Genomic DNA, 25,388 nt, shown 5'->3' on the forward strand with positions numbered 1-25,388 from the left:
CGATGGGCCAAATGGCCACCTTCTGCACTGCAGGGATTCTATGGCATGGAATGTCTGTGGGCTAACTCGGCCGGTTAAACAATCCCGGGTGTTTGCACACTTGAAAGGTTTGAGAGCAGAGGTGATTTTCCTGCAGGAGACACACCTCCGGTGAAAGAGCAGGAGATCAGGCGAGGTCGAGGAAGGGGTGGGTGGGGCAAGTGTTCCACTCGGGGATTGACTCGAAGCCGGGGAGGGTTGCCATACTGTTGAACAAGAAAATAGGGGTGGGTGGCGGGGGGCTGTGATACTGAGTGGGGACCTGGTGGTGTTGGTGAATGTGTATGCGCCTAATTGGGAGAATGCCGGATTCATGATGTGGCTATTAGTGGCGATCCCGGATTTGGACTCTCACCAGCTGATTATGGGGGAATTTTAATTGTGTTTTGGAATAAAGGGTGGACAGGTTGAGCCCCAATTCAATGGGGAGGTCGAGAATGGCACGAGAACTGGGAGGGTTTATGGAGAGGATGGGATTGGTGGATCCATGGAGGTTTGGACACCCAGGAGAGAGGGAGTACACCTTCTCGCAATGTATTCCTGGATTGACATTTTTCTGGTGAGCCAGGCAGTATTGGGTGTGGAAGATGCGGAATATGCGGGAAGAGTGATTTCGGACTGTGCTCCGCACTATCTAAATGTGAGATAACGAGGCTGGGGTGGAGGTAGGATTTGGGACTTTTGGCCGTAACAAGTTCTGTGGGAAGGTGGCAGTGGCAATTAGGAATTATGTGGAGCTTAATAAGAATGGGGCGGTGTCGGCAGCCACGTTTTGGGAGGCCTTGGAAGGCGGTGGTCCAGGGGGAAATTATTTTGCTCAAGGCCCATAAGGACAGGATGGGGAGTGAGGAGCATCGGCGACTGTTGGACGAGGTAGTTGAGGTGGATAGGAGGTACTCTGTGGCCCCCATAAACAAGTTGTCGACAGAAAGAAAGAAATTACAGGGGCAATTTGATCGGTTGAAGACGGGAAGGGCAGTGGGTCAGCTGCGGAGGGTGCAGTATGAGTATGGGAGAAGGCGAGTCGCATGCTGGCCTCCCAGTTGCGGTTCAGACAGCAGCAAGGAAATCCTTTAGGTGAAGGGGGAGGAGGGGGACATGGTGTCAGATCTGGAGAGGATAAATGAGATGTTCATGGCCCTTTTGGGCATGTTTAATGAAGTGGTGGAAAAGGGAAAGAATCATAGAATCACTACCATGCAAAAGGAGGCCATTGGCCCATCAGGTCTGCCCGTCAATCGGTATTTTGGGCTGCCCAGGAGTATGAGTGTCCATGGTTCCTCCTATTGTTCACGTTGGTGACTGAGCCCTTGACGATGGCACTTCAGGCCTCGGGTGAGTGGCGGGGGATTGAGTGGGGGGCAGGGAGCACCGGGTGTCGTTGTATGCCGATGACCTGTAGCTGTTCGTAACAGACCCGTTAGAAAGCATGGGCAGAATTATGGGCTTACAAGAGAGGTCTGGGGTATTTTTGTGTTATATATTGAATGTAGGGAAAAGGTAGGTAATATTGTTGAATGCAGTGGGGCGGAGGGTGAATCGAAGGCCACTGTCATTTAAGGTGGTAAGGGAGCAGTTCCGGTACCTGAGGTTTCAGGTAACGCACAAGTGGGCCACAATGCATAGGTGGACATTGACGAGGTTGGTGGAGGAGGTTAAAGGGGACCTTAAAAGGTGTGATGTGCTCCACCCAACATTGGCTGGGAAGATGCAGATGGTGAAGATGAACATACTGCCAAGATTCCAGTTTGTGTTTCAGTCCTTCCAGATTTTCCTCCCCAAGGCCTTTTTACTGAAGGTAGATATGTTAATATCAGAATTTGTGTGGGCAGGGAAGGTGCCGAGGGTGAAGAGGGCTTTGTTGCAAAGGCAGGAACGGGGTCCTGAATTTGTTGCATTAGTATTGGGCAACGAATGTGGAGAAGGTGAGACGATGATGGGAGGGGGCAGACTGGGTCGGCTTACAGGAGGGTCTTGCGAGGGTACAAGCCTGAGGACACTGGTAACAGCCCCGCTGCCATTCACTCCGAGGAAGTATATAAGGAGTTGTCTATAAAAGTTTGGAACCAGCTGAGGTGGGAGCTATAAAATAAATGGCAGAACCATCAGGAGCATTGACACACAAATCTGGGCGTGCAGGTCCACAGATCCTTAAAAGTGACAGCACAGGTGGAAATGGTGGTAAAGAAAACATATGGCATGCTTCCCTGCATAGGACAGGGTATCGAGTAAATTATGTTACAGTTATATAGAACGTAAAAGTATTGGAATACGGTGTCCAATTCTGGTCACCACACTACCAGAAGGACATGGAGGCTTTGGAGAGAGTCCAGAAAATGTTTGCCAGGATGTTGCCTGGTATGGAGGGTACTAGCGAAGAGCGATTGAATAAACTAGGATTGTTCTCTCTAGAGAGACGGAGGCTATGGGGCGACCTGATAGAAGTATATAAAATTATGTCGAGAAAATAGGGTGGACAGTTGGAGGCTTTTCCCCAGGGCGGAAATGACAATTACAAGGGGGCACAAGTTCAAGGTGAGGGGGGAAAATAGGTTTAGTGGAGATGTGCAGGGGAAGTTTTTTTTTTATACACAGAGGGTGGTGGTAGCCTAGAATGCACTGCCAAGTGAGGTGGTTGAGGCAGTTGGTCTAGATAGGACACGTGATCGGCGCAGGATTGGAGGGCCGAAGGGCCTGTTCCTATGCTGTATTGTTCCTTGTTCTTGAGGAGGCACTTTAAACTGGGTCACATGGTGGTGATGGCTCCACTGTGTGAGAATCATAGGTTTATGTCGGGGTGGGGGGGTCGGGAAGGAGATGAATGGATGTTTAGATGGAGGGAGGAGGGGTTGGTGCGGGTTAGGTCCATGTTTGCAGAGCAGAGGCTTGCTGGATTAGAGGTGCTGCGGAGAGGTTTGAGCTACCAAGGGGGAGTGAGTTTTAGATATTGGCAGGTGCAGGACTTTGCACGCAAGGATCTGACTTTGTTCCCTCAGGTACCGGAGAATACGCTTTTGGAGAAAACGTTGCTCCTGGATAAGGGGGGAGGTGGTAGGATTGGGGAAATATATGGGTGGTTGGGAGAGCAGAGTATGGCCTTAGTGAAAATGATCAAGCGGAAATGGGAGGAGGAATTGGGAAGGGAGACAGGATTGGGGCTTTGGTGTGAAGTAACATGACGAGTGAATTCAACCTCCTCCTGCACAAGGATGAGTCTTATACAATTGAAAGTGGTGCATAGGGTCCACAGGACTCGGGTCAGATGAGTGTTTTTTTTCCAGGGGTAGCAGAAGGGTGCGAGGGGGCCGGCAAACCATGCCCATATGTTCTGGGGTGTGAGGAGTGGAGAACTTTTGAGAGGCGGTGTTCAGGAACTATTGAGAATTGTAGGGATTGAGGTGAAACCAGGCCCTATGGTGGCGATCTTTGCAGTGTCAGATGTGCTGGAGCTGCTGGAAGGGAAGGGGATCAAATTGGAGATCAGCCATGCTGCTGGGGCCTGCACCATGATTGGGAGCTTTGTCTGAGTTTCTCAGGTTGGAGAAAATCAAATTTGTCCTAAGGGGGTCAGAGGAGGGCTTTGAAGTACAGTGGAGGCCATTCATGGCTATATATGAGGAGCTGTTTGTCACGGAGAGGGGGAGTAAATGGGGGGGGGGGGGGGGTGAATTGTAGAAACAGTATACTCTGTTGGATGTTAAGGTTGTGTTATATTGAATGTATTTGGAATAAAATATGATTTTTTAAAAAAAGGATTGCTGAGGCATCGGCCTGGGGAGTGGCAGGTGCTCCATGTCTGGAAACCTGATGTCCTCTCAGCAAGACAGCATTAGTGCTTAGGATAGCACTACTGCTCCCACCACTGCCACTCAAACAGTGCTTCCGCAGTTATCTTTTAGCCACCCAGCCCAAGTGCTGCAGCCTATGCAAAGATGGTGCAGTCCAAAGTTCTGCCCTCTAGGCCCAGAGTTACTGGTGGTCATCCTGTAGGCCATCTGCAGTCTGCGTGAAATTCAGCAGCCTACCACAACGCCTACAGCATGGCTGATGGAAGTGCGACTAGGCCAGAAAAAACAGATGCCAAGGGAAGGGTGAATAGTTTAATTTAGCATGTATTATCAGAAATAGTGTAGGATAACATTTTGGGGATTTAGAAAAGAGAATGCCATGATAGGCATATCACAAGGTTGGGAACCTTGAGAATTTTGGAAGCATCTATGATGTGGGGTTTACATTTTAAGGGAACTGGAGTCTGAGTCGCTGTTCATGGACTGCTCATCAAGAGTTACGAGGTCTTGGATGCCTATTCATTTCAACTTTCCAGGCGTGTTTGATGGCAAGAGCTACACCCACACGAGTGCACAATTGCAGAAAACACAGCACATCACCAGCAATTTGAACTGCTGGTGAACTCCCCAGAGTAGCCCAGGCAGCGGAACCATTGTTTCAGAAAACCAGTGATTTGATCCATAACATTCTTGGTCGCAGTGTGGCTTGCATTTCAGACATGCTGGGCATGCATGGTAAGACAATGGAGAGGAATTGAGGTATAGAACAGGTATAGAACAGATTGCCCTCGTCACCAAGCAACCACCCTCTGGTCCATAGTGGTGACCAAAATATTGTCATGGTTGAGACGTGAAAGAAAATATATATATTATTGGTCAACTGGACTAACGCCATTTTTTGTGCTTTTCAAAGTGGACAATTGCTGAGCTGACTGATGTCTCTGCTGGTCCGTTTCAAAGTTAACAATGACTAATTTCAAATGTCTGGAATGTGACACTCCTGACCTAGCATAAACATTCCAACCCAGCCAACACAACAGCTCACAATGGTTTTGACAAGAGGGCTTCATTTAGTTACTTAAGGCCTCCAAGAAAAAAAGGGATCCGGACTCCAATTCAACACCTAATTCCAGTCACCCTTTGTTCAACGCTATAGAGGTACCTCACATGACCTTCCACAAGCTGGACTGTAATATTACCTGGCGGAACTGAAGTCAGGCAGTTATTGTTTGACCTCCTACGTGACCAGAATTCCAGTCAACAGCCTGTGCTGTCTACCACCAAGCCGCTGGCAGCAGAAAGAACTCGGGCCTTCACCAAACCTGCAAACTGCAGGAACCTTGGAATTCGTATCTCCAGACTAACTCACTCCACGTGCATTTTCCCACCATGGAAGTCTCATGCTGGAAAGGTGGATCCCTCTACAATTAGTGAGCCTCCCCTCAGGAGGAACATTCCAGTTGACGTCTGATTCTGGGCACATGTAAAACCTACACTTGTCTTTTATTGTGCTCATGCCCTGACCCTTCTCCCTTTGTTCCTTAACCCCCATTTATTGTGAGAGTGCAAAAGGGGTGGGTGTTGCGAAACCCTTCTCCTGCGCATGCGTGTGCACATAAAAATAAACCAATCCTTTACATTTCATCTTACTTCTGTGAAAGTTATTAATAGGTGATTGGAACCTTCCAAATCTAAAGGTTGGGGAAAATATCCCACCATTTATAAAGGGGAAGCCAGAATTTTAAAAAAACACCGTGCGGGATTCTCCAGCAGCCAGCCATATGTTTCTTGGCTCTGCACCGTATGCTGACAGCAGGGAATCTTATCTTCCTGCCGATTGTCAATGGGATTTTCCATTGGAACCACCCAGGCCACCGGGAAGGGGGGGTGCCAACGGAAAAATTGAATCGCTCGCAAAAAAACAAGAATTCCAGCCACTTTCTGCTTAAGGACAAGTAGTGAACTCAGCAATCAGGGCAGTTTAAATTGCCCCCTTCCTGTCTGTGACAATATAATGGGTACTGCTAACTGCTGCTGTTCTGTGCATGGTTGCATACCTACCTCAATTTCAAACAATGGTAGAACTTGAGTGCTATCCAGTTCCCCATCAAAATAGGACCTGTAAAGCCATCTGCATTGGTGTCGAAGGCTCCATGCATCACTGGGAATCCCACTAGCCTGGTAAAATCATTTACCCACTCCTCCTCCTCCTCTCCTGGCATACAGGATCTCAAAGCCAACATCTTACATTTTGCATTCATAAGAACATAAGAACTAGGAGCAGGAGTAGGCCACCTGGCCCCTCGAGCCTGCTCCACCATTCAATGAGATCATGGCTGATCTTTTGTGGACTCAGCTTCACTTTCCGGCCCGAACACCATAACCCTTAATCCCTTTATTCTTCAAAAAACTATCTATCTTTATCTTAAAAACATTTAATGAAGGAGCCTCTACTGTTTCACTGGGCAAGGAATTCCATAGATTCACAACCCTTTGGGTGAAGAAGTTCCTCCTAAACTCAGTCCTAAATCTACTTCCCCTTATTTTGAGGCTATGCCCCCTAGTTCTGCTTTCACCCGCCAGTGGAAAGAACCTGCCCGCATCTATCCTATCTATTCCCTTCATAATCTTATATGTTTGTATAAGATCCACCCTCATCCTTCTAAATTCCAACGAATACAGTCCCAGTCTACTCAACCTCTCCTCGTAATCCAACCCCTTCAGCTCTGGGATTAACCTAGTGAATCTCCTCTGCACACCCTCCAGTGCCAGTACGTCCTTTCTCAAGTAAGGAGACCAAAACTGAACACAATACTCCAGGTGTGGCCTCACTAACACCTTATACAATTGCAGCATAACCTCCCTAGTCTTAAACTCCATCCCTCTAGCAACGAAGGACAAAATTCCATTTGCCTTCTTAATCACCTGTTGCACCTGTAAACCAACTTTTTGCAACTCATGCACTAGCACACCCAGGTCTCTCTGCACAGCAGCATGTTTTAATATTTTGTCATTTAAATAATAATCCCTTTTGCTGTTATTCCTACCAAAATGGATAACCTCACATTTGTCAACATTGTATTCCATCTGCCAGACCCTCACCCATTCACTTAGCCTATCCAAATCCCTCTGCAGACTTCCAGTATCCTCTGCACTTTTTGCTTTACCACTTATCTTAGTGTCGTCTGCAAACTTGGACACATTACCCTTGGTCCCCAACTCCAAATCATCTATGTAAATTGTGAACAGTTGTGGGCCCAACACTGATCTCTGAGGGACACCACTAGCTACTGATTGCCAACCAGAGAAACACCTATTAATCCCCACTCTTTGCTTTCTATTAATTAACCAATCCTCTATCCATGCTACTACTTTCCCCTTAATGCCATGCATCTTTATCTTATGCAGCAACCTTTTGTGTGGCACCTTGTCAAAGGCTTTCTGGAAATCCAGATATACCACATCCATTGGCTCCCCGTTATCTACCGCACTGTTAATGTCCTCAAAAAATTCCACTAAATTAGTTAGGCACGACCTGCCCTTTATGAACCCATGCTGCGTCTGCCCAATGGGACAATTTCCATCCAGATGCCTCGCTATTTCTTCCTTGATGATAGATTCCAGCATCTTCCCTACTACCGAAGTTAAGCTCACTGGCCTATAATTACCCGCTTTCTGCCTACCTCCTTTTTTAAACAGTGGTGTCACGTTTGCAAATTTCCAATCCGCCGGGACCACCCCAGAGTCTAGTGAATTTTGGTAAATTATCACTAATGCATTTGCAATTTCCCTAGCCATCTCTTTTAACACTCTGGGATGCATTCCATCAGGTCCAGGAGACTTGTCTACCTTTAGCCCCATTAGCTTGCCCATCACTACCTCCTTGGTGATAACAATCCTCTCAAGGTCCTCACCTGTCATAGCCTCATTTCCATCAGTCACTGGCATGTTATTTGTGTCTTCCACTGTGAAGACCGACCCAAAAAACCTGTTCAGTTCCACAGCCATTTCCTCATCTCTCATTATTAAATCTCCCTTCTCGTCCTCTAAAGGACCAATATTTACCTTAGCCACTCTTTTTTGTTTTATATATTTGTAGAAACTTTTACTATCTGTTTTTATATTCTTAGCAAGTTTACTCTCATAATCTATCTTACTCTTCTTTATAGCTTTTTAGTAGCTTTCTGTTGCCCCCTAAAGATTTCCCAGTCCTCTAGTCTCCCACTGATCTTTGCTACTTTGTATGTTTTTTCCTTCAATTTGATACTCTCCCTTATTTCCTTAGATATCCACGGTCTATTTTCCCTCTTTTTACCATCCTTCCTTTTTGTTGGTATAAACCTTTGCTGAGCACTGTGAAAAATCACTTGGAAGGTTCTCCACTGTTCCTCAACTGTTTCACCATAAAGTCTTTGCTCCCAGTCTACCTTAGCTAGTTCTTCGCTCATCCCATTGTACTCTCCTTTGTTTAAGCACAAAACACTAGTGCTTGATTTTACCTTCTCACCCTCCATCTGTATTTTAAATTCCACCGTATTGTGATCGCTCCTTCCGAGAGGATCCCTAACTATGAGATCCTGAATCAATCCTGAATCATTACACAGGACCAGATCTAGGACCACTTGTTCCCTCGTAGGTTCCATTACATACTGTTCATAGAATTTACAGAGCAGAAGGAGGCCATTCAGCCCATCGAGTCTGCACCGGCTCTTGGAAAGAGCACCCTACCCAAGGTCAACACCGCCACCCTTTCCCCATAACCCAGTAACCCCACCCAACACTAAGGGCAATTTTGGACACTAAGGGCAATTTATCATGGCGAATCCACCTAACCCGCACATCTTTGGACTGTGGGAGGAAACCGGAGCACCCGGAGGAAACCCACGCACACACGGGGAGGATGTGCAGACTCCGCACAGACAGTGACCCAAGCCACAATCGAACCTGGGACCCTGGAGCTGTGAAGCAATTGTGCTATCCACAAGGCTACCGTGCTGTTCTAGGAAATTATTGTGGATACATTCTATAAACTCCTCCTCGAGGCTGCCTTGACCGACCTGGTTAAACCAATCGACATGTAGATTAAAGTCCCCCATGATAACTGCTGTACCATTTCTACATGCATCAGGTATTTCTTTGTTTATTGCCTGCCCCACCATAATGTTACTATTTGGTGGCCTATAGACTACTCATATCAGTGACTTTTTTACCTTACTATTCCTGATTTCCACCCAAATGGATTCAACCTTATCCTCCATAGCACCGATGTCATCCCTTACTGTTGCCCGGATGTCATCCTTAAATAACAGAGCTACACCACCTCCCTTACCATCCACTCTGTCCTTCCGAATAGTTTGATACCCTCGGATATTTAACTCCCAGTTGTGACCATCCTTTAACCATGTTTCAGTAATGGCCACTAAATCATAGTAATTCACGATGATTTGCGCCATCAACTCATTTACCTTATTCAGAATACTACGAGCATTCAGGCAAAGTACACTTATGTTGGCTTTTTTACCTCTGTTCTGAATCTTAACACCTCGATCAGTAACCTCTCCCAAGTTATATTTCCTCTTAACCTTTCTCCTAATTTTCCTTGTCGTTGAACCCATATCTTCATGTAACAACCTGCCACGTTGCTTACCATTAATGTTTTCACTTCCCATTTTATTCCTTTTAGTATTCCTGGTCCTATTCACTGAGCTCCCCTCAGTCAATGTACCTTGTATTGTCGCCCTTTTTGATTTTTGACTATGGCTTCTCTGCCTTACACTTTCCCCCTTACTGCCTTTTGTTTCTGTCCCTGTTTTACTACCTTCCAACTTCCTGCATCGGTTCCCATCCCCCTGCCACATTAGTTTAAACTCTCCCCAACAGCTCTAGCAAACAACCCCCAGGACATCGGTTCCAGTCCTGCCCAGGTGCAGACCGTCTGGTTTGTACTGGTCCCACCTCCCCCAGAACCGGTTCCAATGTCCCAGGAATTTGAATCCCTCCCTCTTGCACCATCTCTCAAGCCACGCATTCATCCTATCTATCCTGATATTCCTACTCTGACTAGCTCGTGGCACTGGTAGCAATCCTGAGATTACTACCTTTGAGGTCCTACTTTTTAGTTTAACTGCTAACTCCCTAAATTCAGTTTGTAGGACCTCGTCCTGTTTTTTACCTATATCGTTGGTGCCTATGTGCACCACGACAGCTGGCTGTTCACCCCCCCCCCCCTAGAATGTCCTGCAGCCGCTCTGAGACATCCTTGGCCCTTGCACCAGGGAGGCAACATACCATCCTGGAGTCTCGATTGCGTCCGCAGAACCGTCTGTCTATTCCCCTTACAACTGAGTCCCCTATCACCAAAGCCCTGCCATTCTTCTTCCTGCTCAGCTGCGCAGCAGAGCCAGCCACGGTGCCATGAACCTGGCTGCTGTTGCCTTCCCCTGGTGAGCCATCTCCCTCAACAGTATCCAAAGCAGTATATCTGTTTTGCAGGGAGATGACCGCAGAGGACATCTGCACTGCCTTCCTACTCTTGCTCTGTCTTTTGGTCACCCATTTTCTATCTTCCTCAGTACCTTTCACCTGTGGTGTGACCAACTCGCTAAACGTGCTATCCACGACGTCCTCAGCATCGCGGATGCTCCAAACTGAGTCCATCCGCAGCTCCAGAGCCGTCAAGCGGTCTAACAGGAGCTGCAACTGGACACACTTCTTGCACATGAAGGAGCCAGGGACAGTGGACGTGTCCCTGAGCTCCCACATCGCACACGAGGAGCATGACACGGGTCTGAGATCTCCTGCCATGTCTTAAACCTTCGGTTAACTTCAACAATTACAATTTCCCCCTCAAAAATAAATAAAAAATAAATAAACAACGCAGAAAAAAATAAATAAATATACCAATGAAAAGAAAAAGAAAACAGAAACACTACTTACCAGTCACTTACCAGGGATAGAAAGCACTTCTTCCCCACCCAGCTTCCAATTCCCACCTAGATTCAAATTCCCAAACTCACTCTTGGTTCTGTCTCACTCTGGCTGTCTCTTCTCTGGCTCACTGGGAGAACGTGATATGCAATGTGCCTGTTCCAACCTGGAAGGATCCTCTGGCATAGAAATCAATGGCCATGGTGATTTTCACTGCTATGAGCAGTGCTATCCACACCCTGTTTTTCAGCTGTAGGTCTGGTTGCAGAAGATGACAGTGACCACCTCCTTGGTGAGTAGTTTCTTCAGACGCTGCAACTGGCTGAGGCAGAGATAAGAGAAAAGCTCCCGCCTTCTTCTGTGCTCTAACCAGTCTATGATCCTTGTAGAGCCCTCCTCCTCCCTCTAAACACTGCTTCTCCTCTCTGCTACCTGTGCTCCTGCGGAATTGAACTAAAGAAAATAGCATTAGACTGGGATGACCAGTTAGAATAGTGCATTATGGACATTAATTCGGGTTGCAGGGAGTGAACAAAGAGATGGGCAAAGCATGGCGAGAGGGGGAGGGGTGACTATAGGGACTGGCTCTTTGCACAAAGGATGCCACAAAGGATGCTGGGAGGCAAAGGCCCAGAGGAAGGAAAGGAATGTGTAATGAGCCTATCAGAATCAGTGGCAGTTAGATTATATGACCAGGTCAAGGAAAGGGCCTATCGGAATCTTGTATTCGTGTATGTGGAACTTGATACTGCATGAATGTAAACTAAAGACCACATGTGTTGCCTCCCTTTTGTCTCACTCGCTCTGGGAGTTTCAAGAGACAGGGACCATGTCGATTTTCCTCTGTCTCATAGTCTGATGAAGTTTAATCACTCGCACATGGTCAGGTAAAGTCGTCTCAATGAAATCAACGGTCAGTCTGGCAGATTAGAAAACTAATTTCAATCGATATAGTACGATTGAGGGCTATTTAACTGAGGGAATTCGAGGGGACAATTCAGTTAGGGCTGAGGGAATGTGCCTCAGAATTCATTTTGCATGTTAAAAATTAAAATTGGTTGTATTGAATTACACTTTAATTCGGTTAAGTTCTTTAACGGGTTGAGGAAATGTTACAGACAATTCAGCTAAGACCACTGAAGGAATGTTCTGGAGACAATTCAATGCCGCACAATTAGAATTGGATTTTGTTAGGGGGAGATATGTCTTATGAGTGAAAAAGTTGGGAGATGAATGGCCACTAGGGAGAACCAGAGACTTGGAAAATTCAGAACCGTATTGGAAAAGAGGAGATTTCAGGAATGTTAAATTTACTTTACAGTTTTGAAGGAAAAAAACGTGCAAATTCAAAGTTTATTGTCTAGTTGGTTGAAATGAATAAAAGTATAATGATTTGAATTCCTTTTGTTTGAGTGGAGATCTCGGTGGATCAGAGGCAACGGCCTCGCCAGATGTCAACTTACAAGCCCAATTAGATGACATCATAGCACAATACCACAGCGTCTTCGAAGGTATGGGTACACTACCTTACCGATACAAGATACTGCTGAAGCCGAATGCTACACCTGTGGTTCATGCACCGTGTCGGGTGCCAGCACCCCTCAAGGACCGCCTCAAGCTGCAGCTGCAAGACCTCCAGGACCAGGGCGTCATTTCTAAGGTCACTGAATCCATGGACTGGGTTAGCTCCATGGTCTGTGTCAAGAAACCGTCAGGGGAACTTCGCATTTGCATCGACCCCAAAAGATTTGAACCAGAACATCATGAGGGAACACTACCCTATACCTAAACGAGAAGAGCTCACCAGCGAAATGGCTCACGCCAAGCTTTTCACCAAGCTGGATGCCTCCAAGGGGTTTTGGCAAATACAGCTGGATGCGTCCAGTCGAAAGTTGTGTACATTTAACACCCTGTTTGGTCGCTACTGTTACAACCGGATGCCATTTGGCATCCGTAAAATAAGGGCCCATGGTATTCGAGGCAAGGTACTAAAATGGATTGACGATTGGCTGTCAGGCAGAAGGCAGAGAGTTGGGAGTTCAGGCCGTAAAAGAAATAGCCTTTGACCCGAGGTGCCAAATGCGAGTTGGAGATAATGATCAAAGAGTTAGAATAGCACGGAATCATTCAAGAAGTCACATATGCATCGCCGAATAGTCCACTTCAGGTAGTTAGCAAGCCTGCTGGTACATTTAGAATGGTAATGAATTACAAAGCATTAAATAAGGTTACAAAAAGAAAACGAGAAGGAAAAACGGTATTTAATAAATCCACAAACTAATTGGAGATGATGATCAGGGGGACACATGTTGAAAGAGTGACCAAAATTATTAAAACACTTAATGCAGCAGGGTTTAAGATAGGGTTAAAGAAATGCCAGATTGGCAGGAGCGAAGTCGACTATCTAGAGTATTCAGTGTCAAGGGCAGGTGGGGAAGCCAGTGTTGGGATGAGAGAGAAAGCTGCTAGAATTGCAGCGCCCGTTTCACGAAGCGGAGGTAAACAAATCATGGGAATTTTTGGGGTATTTGAGACTAGTAGTGGAAGACTTTGGTCTTTATGCTAGACCCATTTATGAAACTTTAAAAGGGGATTTTAGGTGGACCAGTGAAGAACAAAGAAAATTACAGCACAGGAACAGGCCCCTCCCAGCCTGCGCCGATCCAGATCCTTTATCTAAACCTGTCACCTATTTTCCAAGGATCTACTTCTCTCTGTTCCCCACTGTTCATATGTCTGTCTAGATGCATCTTAAATGATGCTATCGTGCCTGCCTCTACCACCTCCGCTGGCAAAGTGTTCCAGGCACCCACCACCCTCTGCGTAAAAACTTTCCACGCACATCTCCCTTAAACTTTCCCCCTCTCACCTTGAAATCATGACCCCTTGTAATTGACCCCCACTCTTGGAAAAAGTTTGTTGCTATCCACCCTGTCCATATCTCTTGAGATTTGTCCTACTTTCCTAATATTGCTCGAAAGCTTCATCAGTTTTAAGTCGCCTAGATCTTATGTAGGCTTCCTTTTTCATCTTGGCTAGATTCACAATTCCACCCGTCATCCATGGTTCACTAATCTTGCCATTTCTATCCCTGATTTTCTCAGGGACATGTCTGTCCTGCACTCTAATAAACCTTTCCTTAAAAGACTCCCACATTTCAAATGTGGATTTACCCTTAAACAGCTGCTCTCAATCCACATTCCATAGCTTCTGCTGAAGAGGAGGCTGGACCAGTTAAAAACAGCTGTAGCAACATCCGGGCCATTAGAGGAGAGACATGAAGAGGACGATTTGAGCATTAAATTTGATTTGTACGCAAATGGATATGGTATGGTGCTTGTTAATCATAGTCCTCAGACATCTATCAAACATTGACAGGAAATTGGTCAAGGGCTGAACAAAAGTTTTCGGACATTGCAAAATGTTTGGCAGCAATAACAAAAAGGATAGCAGAGATTGAAACTTTATCAGCTGGAAAGAAAATTTATGTCACAAATGAATTTTTAGAATTGACAAGAGTTGACCAAGAGACAGGGTTGCCAGCAAGGTGCGAATACAGCTCGATGGGAAAGATGGGAAACCATTCTTTTAAACCCTGCCTTAATGTTTATTCATAACATTAAAAAGGGACAGAAACTTGATAAATCAGTTAGCAGAACAGAGTTGGTAAATGCTTGGGTGGTACATACGGATGGTAGTAAAGTTAAGGAGGACGAGGGGCAAGTCAGGGGGGGCATCCATTTTTTAAAAAAAATTCAGGAAAGAAAATGGTGGAGAAACAGGGAGTAAAGAAACAGGGAGTAGCATAGACACCGATGGAAGAATGGTCACTAGATATGCAGGCCCTCTTTTTCCTAGGAGCAGCAAAAGTAATTTATACTTTTTCATCAAATCTGATAGCAGCACGGGGGATGTTGAATTAGAGAATCAGTGGCATCTGGAGCAAAGGAATTGTATCAGAACTGAAACATCCGACCCAATTAAATGATAAAAGAGGGATTATTATAATCCATAGGCAACCTAGTGGCAGCAAACGAAGAAACATAATTAGTAAGGAATTGAGAATATGGGATGATGGGTCACGGGCTGTTATTAATGGACCCCAGTTTAAAATGATTCATTGTCGACATAATGAAACATCGTGTCAAGGATGTGGCACGTTATGTAGCCCAGTAGTTTGGACAGGGAGTAATTATATGAAACCTAGGAGAATGGCAGATATAGCATTCCTGGCTCCCAGGGAAATTTGGGGAATTCAGTTGCCATGATGGTTTTGTGAAACATCAGGCAACACTGATGATCGAAGTTTGTGACCACATGATAGCTTTTGACAATGGGATGGTGTGATAATGATAAATTGTAAATACTGCAGAGAAAACCAAGCTGACGACAGAGTGATTGGGAAAGGATGTCCAGGATTGTGAAGAAGTGATAAACTTTTGGTACCAATTAGTGAGGGAGTACGTAGTTTAAGAGATGTATCACTGCAATGATGTTGTGCCACAGGATAGATCATATCCCCAAACCGCTCGAACAAGGGAAAAAGAATGTTTGGTTGTGAGTGGCAGGGGGTAACTGCACTTACTAGTATAATGGAATCAGTGGAGCGGGATGCTAGGGAATTGAAACCTGTTAGCAGCATCAATAGGACAGATGATAAGGTGAAAATGTCATGATTGGAAACTACTTTCATAAAAATCCGGTCATAATCTAAATTAAAGGAATGAAAGTACATGCAGTAGCAATATCCGACATGTATCAGGGAAAGTTTCGACCCGCTTGGATAACTGAGTTAGTAAAAGAGGAGTTTGAAATTCTTCGAGTCTCACTCGGGGGTGCAACGATAGGAGGAGGAGGCTTAACGGGCCTTAATCGTATGATGTTTGACAAGGTCCCTCATGGTAGACTAGTACTAAAGGTGAAGTCACACGGGATCAGGGGTGAGCTGGCAAGGTGGATACAGAACTGGCTAGGTCATAGAAGGCAGAGAGTAGCAATGGAAGGATGCTTTTCTAATTGGAGGGCTGTGACCAGTGGTGTTCCACAGGGATCAGTGCTGGGACCTTTGCTGTTTGTAGTATATACAAATGATTTGGAGGAAAATGTAACTGGTCTGATTAGTAAGTTTGCAGACGACACAAAGGTTGGTGGAATTGCGGATAGCGATGAGGACTGTCAGAGGATACAGCAGGATTTAGATTGTTTGGAGACTTGAGCGGAGAGATGGCAGATGGAGTTTAATCCGGACAAATGTGAGGTAATGCATTTTGGAAGGTCTAATGCAGGTAGGGAATATACAGTGAATGGTAGAACCCTCAAGAGTATTGAAAGTCAAAGAGATCTATGAGTACAGGTCCACAGGTCACTGAAAGGGGCAACACAGATGGAGAAGGTAGTCAAGAAGGCATACGGCATGCTTGCCTTCATTGTCCGGGGCATTGAGTATAAGAATTGGCAAGTCATGTTGCAGCTGTATAGAACATTAGTTAGGCCACACTTGGAGTATAGTGTTCAATTCTGGTCGCCACACTACCAGAAGGATGTGGAGGCTTTAGAGAGGGTGCAGGAGAGATTTACCAGAATGTTGCCTGGTATGGAGGACATTAGCTATGAGGAGCGGTTGAATAAACTCGGTTTGTTCTCACTGGAACGAAGGAGGTTGAGGGGCGACCTGATAGAGGTCTACAAAATTATGAGGGGCATAGACAGAGTGGATAGTCAGAGGCTTTTCCCCGGGGTAGAGGGGTCAATTACTAGGGGGCATAGGTTTAAGGTGAAAGGGGCAAGGTTTAGAGTAGATGTACGAGGCAAGTTTTTTTACGCAGAGGGTAGTGGGTGCCTGGAACTCGCTACCGGAGGAGGTGGTGGAAGCAGGGACGCTAGTGACATTTAAGGGGCATCTTGACAAATACATGAATAGGATGGGAATAGAGGGATACGGACCCAGGAAGTGTAGAAGATTGTAGTTTAGTCGGGCAGCATGGTCGGCACGGGCTTGGAGGGCCGAAGGGCCTGCTCCTGTGCTGTACATTTCTTTGTTCTTTGATGTACGTCAAGGATGAGAAAAAAATAGGGAATTAAATGGAAATCCGGAAGTCCTGGAGAGGGCACTTCTGGAACATCCAATCAAGAATATAAAGAAACAAATTCCCTTTGACCTGTTCATTTGGTTTTCAGATGAAGCAAAAATAACAGACGAAGAACGAGAACTACACTCCAGAGAAGAATGTTTTAGACAGTATGGGGGGGGAAACTAATAATACAGTTGGCTACATATTTGAGGGAATTAAATGACAAAGCCCAGAAGGAAAACCTTACGGGTTAGAAACAAATCAAAATATCAAATTATTCCTCAATAGTGAAACCTCCGGTCAGACATCTCGAACTGCATGTTAGCTGATGGATGATCTGTGGTCTCCACGGGGTGTGTACTACGCGGTGGAGTTATTCAGGGTCTTGGCAGACGGCAGCGGCTGACGAGGAACCCCCGCATTTTAAATGACAATAGTTTAGGAATTTTGGCAGCTTGATGCCACAGCGGCAAATTTGTAACCAATGCAGCAAACAATATTGCATTGCAGAGTGTAATAGTTATTACGGACAAAATGTCCTGTAAGTTGTTAGGGACTGTTATGTATGGATTCAATTGGGTTGTAACCCCAAAAGTTGACTGTATTGAATGTGCAAGTGGTGTTATTGCAAAGTAGAAAAACAAACAAACAAATAATGGCAAGCTATTTGAAATAAACTAAAGGAATTTCTAAATCCGAACTCAGCCTTTTGATTGAGACCAGACGGGACAGAAAGAACTCATTTCATCACTCCAAAGCCCTGTCATGCTGCAGTCCAAGGAGAACTATAGACAGGCTTCCTATTGACCGGCCTTCAAACTCTTCTGGCCTCCACGGCAAAGTCTAACACCACACCTTTCGGAGTCCAACTTTTCTAAACTCCAAGAACATAAAACACAATACTTCCACTCACTCTGCAGTAGTAGCAAAAGAAAGTCAAAAGCACCTCATTCCAAAGTCCCAAACTGATGCCTCTTAATAGTACTGGTGGGAGGGGGTCCCTCATGTAAATGCTTGCTCAGTTGCATCTATTTAAGGCTGGGCAATAACAAGATCTGCAAGATACAAAATGACGTGTCAGGTCAGATCAGATGCTTTTTGACATCATCTTCTCATTCTGCATGTTTCCTGCACACACACACACACACACACGCGGCACACTTGTACTGGTGCCCTTACAAGCATTGTGTGCCACACTGGAACAGAATTCATCTGCCATTTGAACTTCAACGATAACAGTGCCAGCTCCAGCAGTACTAGAGCCACCTTTTGCAGCCATAATATCATAACAGGGCACTGGTAACTCTAGTGTTATGAATTCAATTCACCAAGGACTTTCTGTAATGCAACATTCTTATCCTGGTCTTATCCTGCCCACTGAGCCTCAAGTCTATTCCACCATTCAATGAAATCATGGCAAATAAAGCCTTGGCTCCATAACCCTTACTATCCTTGGCTAACAAAATTAACAAAATTAATTGGGCGAATAAGTTCTGGGAGAGAGTTCCACACTTCAATTGCTCCTCGTCTGAAGAGATGGTTCTAAACGTCTCACATAAATGACTTGGCTCCAATTTTATGGTTAGGAACCCTTCCCTACCAACAGAAAAGGTTTCTATTTACCCTATTACTTCCTTTGAAAGTCCTAAAAACCTCAATCAAGTCATGCATTAACTTTCTATATGCAGGGAATACAAGGATAGCTTATGTAATTTATCCTCAATCTAAGCCTTGAAGCCTGATAACATTCTGATTAATCTATGCTGCACCGCTTCCTTTATAGAATCATCGAATGATTTCAAGAGACGCTGGACTCTAAGAGCTTTCCCAGTGTCATTGTAGAATATTGATCCTGTCAAATAGTCGATTGACTTGGCCATAGAGCCAGCTATTCTACTAAGAAATCCCTTAGAAATAGATCAGGTCCAATCTCAGTTTTCAGCATATGCTTCTGGCAACCATTTCTTTTTAACCTAATCAGGAATGTTCTGAACTTCAAATTGTGTATGTTGCAGCAGGCTTCAATCTCTGCAGGATAAAAATGATTTTACTGTAGGAACAATTCCGAAAGATCTTGAACAAGATGAGAGTTTCATTTCAGGGCAACAGAAAATTTTGAAACTTAGCATTAAAAATGTCCTAAAGGCTTATGGTACAGCAGAATGCAAGGCAATATTTCTGGGGAACAGCTTTAAAGATGCGGAATGCAATAGAGGTATGCAATGTCAAACATTCCAGTGGTTAAGATGCTCTTATGTGTGCATCTTTTCTCAACTGAAGAACTTATCTCCATGTAAAAATCAAAAAGTATATGGAAAAGCTGTCCAACTCCATAAGTACTGTTATAAAAATTTTAAACTCTGTACACCTGCATAATTTGGAGTCAAGAGTACAACTGAACAGGTGATCTGAAAGAATACAAATGCATAACTTTAGCATTCATATTGACTGGAGACAAGTGCCACTGTTAAAAGGTGAGCTAGAAAGTGACTCTGGGGCTCCATTTACAAGTTGTGACAGCTGAGTCATACATAACATTCTGAATGAAAATTGTACAACTACTAAGACTCAAAAATGTGAAAAATCTCAATCTTATAAATTGTGGATGGAGAGATAAAGACAGAACAGGTCTGACTGAATCTGTGGAGAGAGACAGTTAACATTTCAGGTTGACGACCTTTCATCAGATCTGATGAAAGACATAGATCTGATAGGTTAACTCTGTTTTTCTCTCTCTCCACAGATACTGTACTACTGAGTATTTCCGGCACTTTTTGGCTTTATATTAGATTTCCAACATCTGCAGTACTTTGCTTTTGTATAAGTAGAGGTAGAATTTATTTAATTTGAGCAAGCTGGGTATTAAATCAGTAACAATGTTAGGACAAATGGGGTAAATTGTCATGTCCACTTGGGCATAAATCTGGCAAAGCGGATCATCCATTCACAAGAGAACCAGCCCAATTTTAATTTAACCAAATTCAACAGGGTGAAAATTGAGCAAATTCTACAGCAGACAGCTGATCCACCCCATCGTCCAGGTGACGATGAAGAGAATGTGTCCCAAAATCATTTTAAAACAGTGCCAAGCGAGATGCTGTCTGGATAGTAGGAAAAACACCCTGCTTTCACAATGGTGAAAATGAAACTGTTATTTTTAGCTTGGAGTCAATTTTTCAACTGCCTCAAGTATAAAGCATAAGTTTTGTATAGGTTGGGCAGATGAAGTTAACGCCTGTCAAATTCAATGAATTGTATCTTTATTTAGAGAAATCTCTATTAATTAAAAAAGTTCCAAACCAGAGATCCTACCACACTCCTCTGCACATCGCATCTCAGGGGTCTTTGAGCTACACAGCTAATATGTCAATTCTATAGCACATGAAGGCAACTAAAAGCTACATCTCAATTTCAGAATCCATCTAAAAATGATTTCACAATTTATGCACATTTCATATACATACACGCATGAATTAGGTGCACCAGGCCATTCTGCCTCTCAAACATGCTCCACGATTTGAAAGATCCAAGCTTGTCTGATTATGGCCTAAACTCTATTTTCCTCTCCACCCTCTATACCTTTTGACTCCCTGGTCAATCAATGATCTATATAACTCAGCCTTGAAAATATTCAACGACACCACCTCCACTGCTCTCTGGGGAAGAGAATTCCACAGGCTAACAAACCCAGAGAAAAAAAAGTATCTTCATCTCATCTTAAATGAGAGATCCCTTATTTTTAAACTGTGTACCCTAGTTCCAGTATCTCTCATAAGGGAAACATCTGCTCAGCTAGCACCCTATCAAGTTCCCTCAAGTTACCTCTCATCCTTCTAAACTCCAATGGGTACAGGCTCAAACTTTCCTCGTAAGGTAACCCCTTCATCCCAGGAATCAGTCAGATTAATCTTCTATGAACCATTTCTAATGCAATTATATCCTTCCTTAAGGAGACCAAAACTGCACACAGTACTCCAAATGTGGTCTTACCACTACTCTGTACAACTGTAGCAAAACGTTCTTACTTTCCTAATGACTTGCTGTACCTGCATACGTTCGGTAATGCAGATTCCCAAAGTACTGAGGCCTTGGGATTCAATCCCTTCGCCTCAGAGACCTCAGGCGAGCGCCGTTCTGCACTGGTCCACACAAATAGGGACCAGACAGAACAGCACTTGTGGGAGTCTCAATGGAGATCAGAGGCCCCCAGCTGCATGCCCTTTGGGCAGGGTGGTGTCCTGGCACTGTTGATGCCACCTGGGCAGCCTGGCAGTGCCAGCTGGGTGCCAGCCTACCCACTGTAAAAAATGAGGCTATGTGCGGCCTCGGCAGCATGTTTCCCGTTCAAGCCCCTTATTCAACGCAAGTCATAGTCATGTGCTTCTTGGCACTGCAAGTGCCAGGAAACACGTGGCTAAGCGCGCTCTTGAGGGGACATTGTTCCCTTTTGGGAGAATTGCGCCCATAATGCTAAACCTTCAAACTCACAAAACTTAATCAGGATAATGACAAGAAATGCAAGCAATTAATGACAACTTTCCTGGCATCCAAAGCCAAATTGTCAAAGGGAGTACAAATAGTTTGCATATATAGTTTGGACATCCTGACGCAAAATATCCACTGACCAAGCATGCAGCATACCCTGATGTGGAGTGCTTTCTTTGGATTGTCTCAAAAGCAAGTTACAGTCAATACAATGAATTTGGCTCCTCTCAAACTGCAGGATCAATTATGTCATGAAAGTAGCATAGAGAGAGGGAGACCCAAGGTGGTAGATTTCTGCTGTGGTGAAAGGTTTATTCTTACTTTAAAACAGAAAGAAAACATATTACACATTGTTTAGATTTTACATATATTGTACTTCCTGCTCAATGTCAATAAACTTGAAAATGTGTAGTGCCTTTATGTAAACAAAAGAACTATTTATTAACTTGTTGAAAATATTGTTCATTTTACAGACTTATAGAGGCTAGCTTCAATGATGCAGAGTTCAAAGATGTTTGGTCTGGAGCAGCTCCATTGATTTTCACTGACAGCTCACAGCTGACCCAGAGCTGTCAGACCTCAGACAAACAATGCCTGCCTCCAGGAGTTTAATTAAAAACCATCTATAAAATTAGCCCTTTCTTTTTTAATGTGTTTACCAGGGAGAGAGCAGGCGGAGTTTTACTTTGCATCTGGCCATACTATGCCTGAACTGGTGCTGACAAGAGATATCAGAAGCAAGAGATGCCAATCATCAGCAGGTGCATCACATATTTAAATATATTCTCCAAAACGTTCCTATTTTGTTTCCGAATTACTTACAATAGGAGATAAAGTCTTATTCAAGATTTTTTCTCAATCCTCTATCATGAAACATTGTGTTAACATAAAACAATCTTTCTGCATTTTAATAACATTATAAAATGCTATGAAGAAAAATAAAAATTAAAACGGGATGCGCGATTGCTCTAGCTTTATAACCATCGTCTCCGAGACCGAAATAGCTTTGGTCACATGACAAGTTTGCACAGGAAGCAAAGCTTTTGCATGGAAGCCCTTGGGATGAGAACCTGCAGTAGAGAAGAGTCTTACAGTCTGTAATAAAGCTATACTTAAATGCCAATGAAAAACGCAGTACTATCAATAGCCTGTATATGGCTTAATAGGTAGCACTGAACCCCCTTAATTTTTAATTCTTAGAAATTGAGTTCCATTGCTAAAAAAAATAAACAAAATAACTCCGTGAAACAGAAGTGATTTGGTGAAATGAGCGACAATTGTCTTACTGATGACACACTGAACGCATGATAGCGCCAATATCTCGTAGAGGGACTTTGGGGAGTGTAACTAAATTGTTTGTACTACGTTTGTTTCCAGCGGATTGAACTGTACTACTGTAAAAAGATAAGTGACCTGTTTCCGTTTGAGAAAACTGATCAAAGGAAAAATTCTTGAGACCATTTATCCGATTATTTCCCACATTTAAATACAATTTACAGTCGTCATTTAAATGACCATTTACAGTAGTTCTCCCGATTATTGCCCACATTTAAATGCCATTCAATGAAAACCAAAATATGGACAGTTTACTAGTTATTGAGCAGAGTGATTAGATAATTACAGTATCTGATTGGGCAATGACATTGATCATATCATCTCCCACCCCGGGAACTAAAAGAAGTCTTGTGTGACTTACAATAAAAGAATCGCAACTGCAGGTGCCTCGTTACTGCGATGCTGCAAACTTGACATTTAGTTGTGTGCATCGGTACCTGAGTCAACCTCATGTCGCCGAGTCAACAACAATAAAAAAGGGGTGAAAGGTGCGTGCAAAGAGCCAGACGGCCGGCCGCATTATGTTTATACATCCTGTTCCTCGCAGGCAAATCACAGCAACTGAGGATGAACAAAAACACAGCACTCAACTGGAACACGTTTGCGCTGTGGGCTTGGCAATCAATTACAACACACACAAACACACACAGGTAGGTGGGGGGGGTTCAGCTGTGTCCCTTACCAGCCAGCCCTCCGCCCCCTTCTCCATGCCCCTTTCTCCTCTGCAGCACGAAGTACGGGTTGGCTCTCTCCGTCACCCACAGCGCGTTGGCCAGCAGCACTTCTTCAGGATTGACCCACATCTTCCCCCCCGCCCCCCCCCGGTCGTCGCCAGAGGCGGGGCAGCCGGATAAATCTCGGCGGCGGCTGGCGGAAAACAGGCCGAGCTGGAGCTTCGCGTGACCGGACTGACTATCCCAGCAGCCAGAGCCGCAGCATCGCCGACAGCAGCCACCTTCGCACGACGAGAGAGAAGAGGGTGAGGGGCGGGATCCGTCCCTCGCCTTGAATAAACACAACTCCTCCTCCTCCCGATTAAAACATATCAGTCGCCGGCGTCAAATAGATAGGAGGCATTCAGCGACAAAAGGCGCCGTCGTCCGCAGCCGCCCTTTAGATATAAACACCTTGCTGGCCGGCCCTCACCCACCACAACCACCAACACCGCCGATTCAAACACCCGGCAGCAGCGTTGTGCAGTCAGAATCGTGTTATTGTCGCGTCATAACGTCAACGTTAAACGCCTCGATGCGAGCGGCCGGGGATTGAAAGCTGGCGGCTGTTGGAACGGGGGAAATGTGGCGCGAGCCCCCCCCCCCCCCGGGCTGGCTAAACGGGCCGCTCTCGCGCGGCGACCGTTGCTGCTGTGTCGTTGTTGTTGTGGCTGCTGCCGTAAAGGAGCCGCCCGCTGATTCACCCTCTTCGCCCAGCCAGAATGTCAACAGTGACGGCTCTCCCGGCACGTTGCCTTATCAGTCAGCACCACCCCACTGACTTCTCAGCATTGCGTCTTACAACAGCCGGACCACCCTCTCCCCCCCTTCCCCGTCTGCTATTGTTCTTCAAAGTTCCTGTTTCCCCGCTGGCGAACCGCCTCCCCGATCAACCCAGTTCCGCCGAGGCAAAATAAGAAACTGCTGCAAATGGTGTGAAGATCCTGGAAGGGAACAGAATCCAGGATACAGGGGGAAAATGCACTGTAAGGTCCTGCCAGCATCTGAATGGAGACAAGGGGTGCGATTCTCCAGCCTTGCTGCGTTCTCGCTCGAGCGAAACGAGGCGGGGGAATAGCGGGAGAGGCCGAAAGCGAGAACCGCACAGGCGCCAAACAGTTTGCGATGCAATCGCCCCACTTCCCCCCGCAAAATCAGGATCTCGATGTAGCGTGACCACTTAAGCCATTTTTCCATACAATTACGAGCCACCCCCTATGACACGCCAACGTCCTCCTTTCAGTGGCATCCCCAGCAAGTGCTCAAACTAGCGGCGATTAATACTTTTAAAAATCGTGAACCTGGCGGTATGGCTTCAGTGGGGAGCCGAGAGGCGAGCAACCATCTATGCTCATAGGCAAAGAGCCCAGGGGTGCTGGGCTTGCCACCCCAGTGCTCGGCAGGGGGTGGGGACACTTGGCTGGGGGTGGGGGATGCTCCGCAGGAGTGGCCCGCCATGGGAGTGCTGGGTGGGGGTGGGGGTGGGGGGGGGGAGGGACCACATGTGGCACTAGCATGCCAACCCCTGGATCATGTGTACCCATTCTGGAGGCAACCCTTGTTTCTGCCCCATAACCCCCATTGACTGCCAAGGCCTCTGGCCGTGCGGCTGAAGGCTATTGCTAATAGGGAATTGGCAGTCGTGGTTGAGCACTTCACACAACCTAAGTGGATTCCCATGGGTGGGCGGGCCATGTAACCTGCGCAGTTCATTGCCTAGCGTCGCAATCACACATTGATGCCTGAACACAGGTAGCCTACACCACACGCAGCGGCCAACATCCAAACACCCAGGTGATGGGGCATAGCTCCGGGGACATGTCCATGGGCGGAGGGTGGGTGAGTGCAACGGGAGGAGGTGATACCTGGACAGATGGGCCAAGGGTTCAGAGGTCGGCCCGTATTGCAGAAGAAAGTGACAGAGGCATCATACTAGTTGTGCACAAAGTTTATTGTGTGTAACAATTCCCCACTCTACGGATGGTGCTGCCCCCCCCCCCCCCCCGACTCCCAACTCTCCCCATACCTAC

The 25,388-nt window shown here is 45.5% G+C and overlaps 1 protein-coding gene across 2 annotated transcripts in view; it reads right to left on the reverse strand.

The window, feature by feature from the left end:
- Positions 1-24,151, reverse strand: part of tbc1d9 (TBC1 domain family, member 9 (with GRAM domain)) — a 106,967-nt gene extending 82,816 nt beyond the window's left edge. Inside the window, exon 1 of one of the 2 annotated variants that reach the window (XM_072495624.1) lies at positions 23,328-24,151. In XM_072495624.1, coding sequence (XP_072351725.1) covers positions 23,328-23,448 — 121 coding nt within the window. In that variant the 5' untranslated portion in view covers positions 23,449-24,151. Of the gene's footprint in view, positions 1-23,006; positions 23,197-23,327 lie in introns of those variants that run through there. The other variant, XM_072495625.1, reaches the window with a different exon arrangement.
- Positions 24,152-25,388: the final 1,237 nt, after the last annotated feature.

Source organism: Scyliorhinus torazame, chromosome 3, assembly GCF_047496885.1.
Source record: "Scyliorhinus torazame isolate Kashiwa2021f chromosome 3, sScyTor2.1, whole genome shotgun sequence".
In the NCBI taxonomy this organism is placed as follows: domain Eukaryota; kingdom Metazoa; phylum Chordata; class Chondrichthyes; order Carcharhiniformes; family Scyliorhinidae; genus Scyliorhinus; species Scyliorhinus torazame.